The 2,999-nt window shown below is 41.5% G+C and overlaps 1 protein-coding gene across 1 annotated transcript; it reads right to left on the bottom strand.

The window, feature by feature from the left end:
* Nucleotides 1-252: 252 nt before the first annotated feature.
* LOC148317027 (uncharacterized) lies at nt 253-1,231 on the bottom strand. Its single transcript, XM_088284658.1, is given in 1 exon segment — nt 253-1,231. A coding segment is annotated over 1 exon segment (651 nt). The 5' UTR covers nt 1,175-1,231; the 3' UTR covers nt 253-523.
* Between the last annotated feature and the right edge of the window lie 1,768 nt (nt 1,232-2,999).

Here is a 2,999-nt window from a genome sequence, read left to right as displayed (position 1 = left end):
ATAATAAATAAAATAAACAAATATTATTGTTTTGTATAGTCATCTTGTGTTGCTGAGCGTCTGTAAGATGGGCCGAGGATAGGTAATCAGTTTGTGTATTCATAATCATGTTTTTTACACTTATTAATGCTTAAACACACACATAGACACTGTTGAAATTTGTGGCGTGGGCCGTTCTTTATTGAAGTGCGCAACAATCAGCAACATACAGCAGCGCAAAAACCGGAAGTAAACAGAGTCTTCTTCGCGATACACAAAGTCACAGCATTAAGCAACAGCACCACCCATTGACTAATTACCGTACTACAACACTCCCACTTAATTTTACAATGGTATCTCGAAGTTTTAAACAAATTTACACAGCTGTGCTCCCTTTTTCAAAAAATGTCAAGACAGGCAAATCAAAAGCACATTTCGCTTTTACAGTGAACTTCAGGAACTCTTTTTTTCACATTTCTTCAGGAACTCTTTTTACACGTTTCACACATTTTAACCAATTCAACTGTCAGACACCAACATATATTTAGACTGGAAATAATCCAATTTCCCTCCTAAGATTTTCAAATCTTTGTTTCGTAAGTGGCTTGGTCAATATATCCGCTTTCATATCATTTGTTGGGCAATATTTTATCTCAATTTGTCCATTCTGTACACATTCACGGATGTAGTGGTATCGAATGTCAATGTGTTTAGTTCTGGAGTGGTCCACAGGATTCTTTGCAATTGCGATTGCTCCTTGGTTGTCTTCCAAAATTCTTATGGACATATCCTTCATCCCAAGATCACTCAGTAATCGTCTCAACCAAACACCTTCTTGTGCAGCTTGACTCAGTGCGACATATTCAGCTTCAGCTGTTGAAAGTGCAACTGTCGCCTATTTCTTGCTAAGCCAGCTGACGGCTCCTCCACTTACTAGGAATATGTTGCCTGTTGTTGAGCGGCGGTCATCTTGATCACCAGCCCAATCAGCATCAGAGAATACGATCAAAGCATCTGTGTTTGACTGCTCATACTTGAGAGAAAGATTTGCTGTCCCTTTCAAGTATCGGAATATCCTCTTCACAGCAGTCAGATGTGCAGCGTCTGGATTGGCGTTGAACTTAGACACAGTACTCACTGCATGAGCTATGTCTGGTCGTGTGGCCATTGCAGCATACAGCAAACTTCCTACCATTGACTGATAGATTTGTTGATTTACTGGCTTACTGACACCATCGCTTTTCCTTAATTTGACATTGGCATCAGCAGGAGTTGCCGCAGGGTTTGCATTGTCCATTCCATATCTTGTAGCGCTCACCGAGGGTCGTTTTCAGCAGGTTCATGTTCTCCTTTGACTGTGTTATCAGAATGAGATCATCCACATACACAGCAAGTATCTCAAGCTCTTCTCTTGATCTAACAAACACACATGAATCAGCTGTACTCTGTTTAAATCCTATTTCCGTCATGAACTCGGTGAAGGCTTTGCTCCAGCAGCGAGGTGACTGCTTCAGTCCATAAATTGATTTTTTAAACTTACATACCAAATGTTCTTGCCCAGGTTTGATGTATCCCTCTGGTTGCTCCATGTAGATTTCTTCTTCTAGGTGTCCATTGAGGAATGCAGTTACAACGTCCATCTGGTGTACATGTAAATTGTTTTGGATAGCAAAGGACAGTAACGTACGAATTGAGTTGAATCGTACCACTGGTGAAAAGGTTTCATAATAGTCAGTACCGAACAACTGTGAGTAACCTTTGGCGACAAGTTGACACTTGTATCGCTCCAGTTGTCCATCACTACGATACTTGACTTTGAAAACCCATCTTGATCCGACTGCCTTTCTTTCCTTTGGTAAATCCACCAGGTCCCACGTTTCAATTTCCAACAGCGACTCATATTCCAAATCAGCTGCCTCCTGCCATTCCTTTGCATTTGGACTCGTCATTGCTTCTTTCATCGTGACTGGTTCCGTCACACAGCAGATTTTGGCATGATGATCAACAATAACTGTATCAGCAAACTCATCATATCCGTATCTCTTTGGAGCTTTTTTCAGTCGGTCACTTGTTCTAACAGGTGTATCTACAATGACCTCTTGTTTCATCTCCTTCCATGCTGATTTCAGTCTCTGAGCAGGTTACTTCCACTTGTTGTTTCCAATCAAAGTTGGATTCGTTGAAGATGACATCACGACGAATTAGAATCCTTTTTCGTTCTTCATCATACATACGGTAGCCCTTTGCATTGTTTTCATATCCCACGAAGTGAAGTTTTACAGCCTTTTTGTCCAGTTTGCGTCTATCTTCGTCAGGAATATGTGCTTAAGCAATACAGCCAAAAACCCTTATGTGTCTCATGTCAGGTTTTTTCCCATACCATCTCTTGTAGGGTGTTTCTTGCTTCAAGACAGATGTGGGCAGCCTGTTCTGAATGTAAGCTGCCGTGGCTACAGCCTCTGCCCAGTACATCTTTGGTAACTTTGCATGAGATAGCATGCTTCTAGCAGCTTCAACTAGTGTCCTACTTTTTCTTTCTGCAACACCGTTTTGCTGCGGTGAGTGAGGAACAGTCATTTCATAATGGATGCCTTGATCCTTCAAATATTCTTGAAACTCCCTTGATGTGTACTCACCCCCATTGTCAGTTCTCAGTCTTGTGATATTTCGCCCACATTCATTCGAGAATGTTTTCTCAAATTCCTTAAATTTGTAAAGAACTTCATTCTTCTGTTTCATGAAGTATACCTTGCAGCATCTCGAGTAGTCATCAATGAATGTCACAAAATATTTTGCTCCACCAATAGATTCAGTCTGCATGGGACCACAGACATCACTATGAATGAGCTGCATTCTGCGTTTGGACCGTATTCCTCCAATCGATTTGTATGGCCGTTTGGACAGTTTGCCTTCCACACATCCTTCACAGAATGGAATCTCTGTTTCTGCAGAAAAGTCCACCCCTTTTACTAGATCCTTCAGTTCCTTCAGCTTGGTGGTGTGTCCCAGGCGCTGGTGCC

This window comes from Idiotropiscis lumnitzeri, chromosome 20 (genome assembly GCF_059441095.1).
Source record: "Idiotropiscis lumnitzeri isolate Australia: NSW breed Sydney's pygmy pipehorse chromosome 20, RoL_Ilum_1.0, whole genome shotgun sequence".
NCBI lineage: Eukaryota > Metazoa > Chordata > Actinopteri > Syngnathiformes > Syngnathidae > Idiotropiscis > Idiotropiscis lumnitzeri.
Note: the sequence above shows the minus strand (reverse complement) of the source record. Positions and strands in the feature narration are given on the sequence as shown.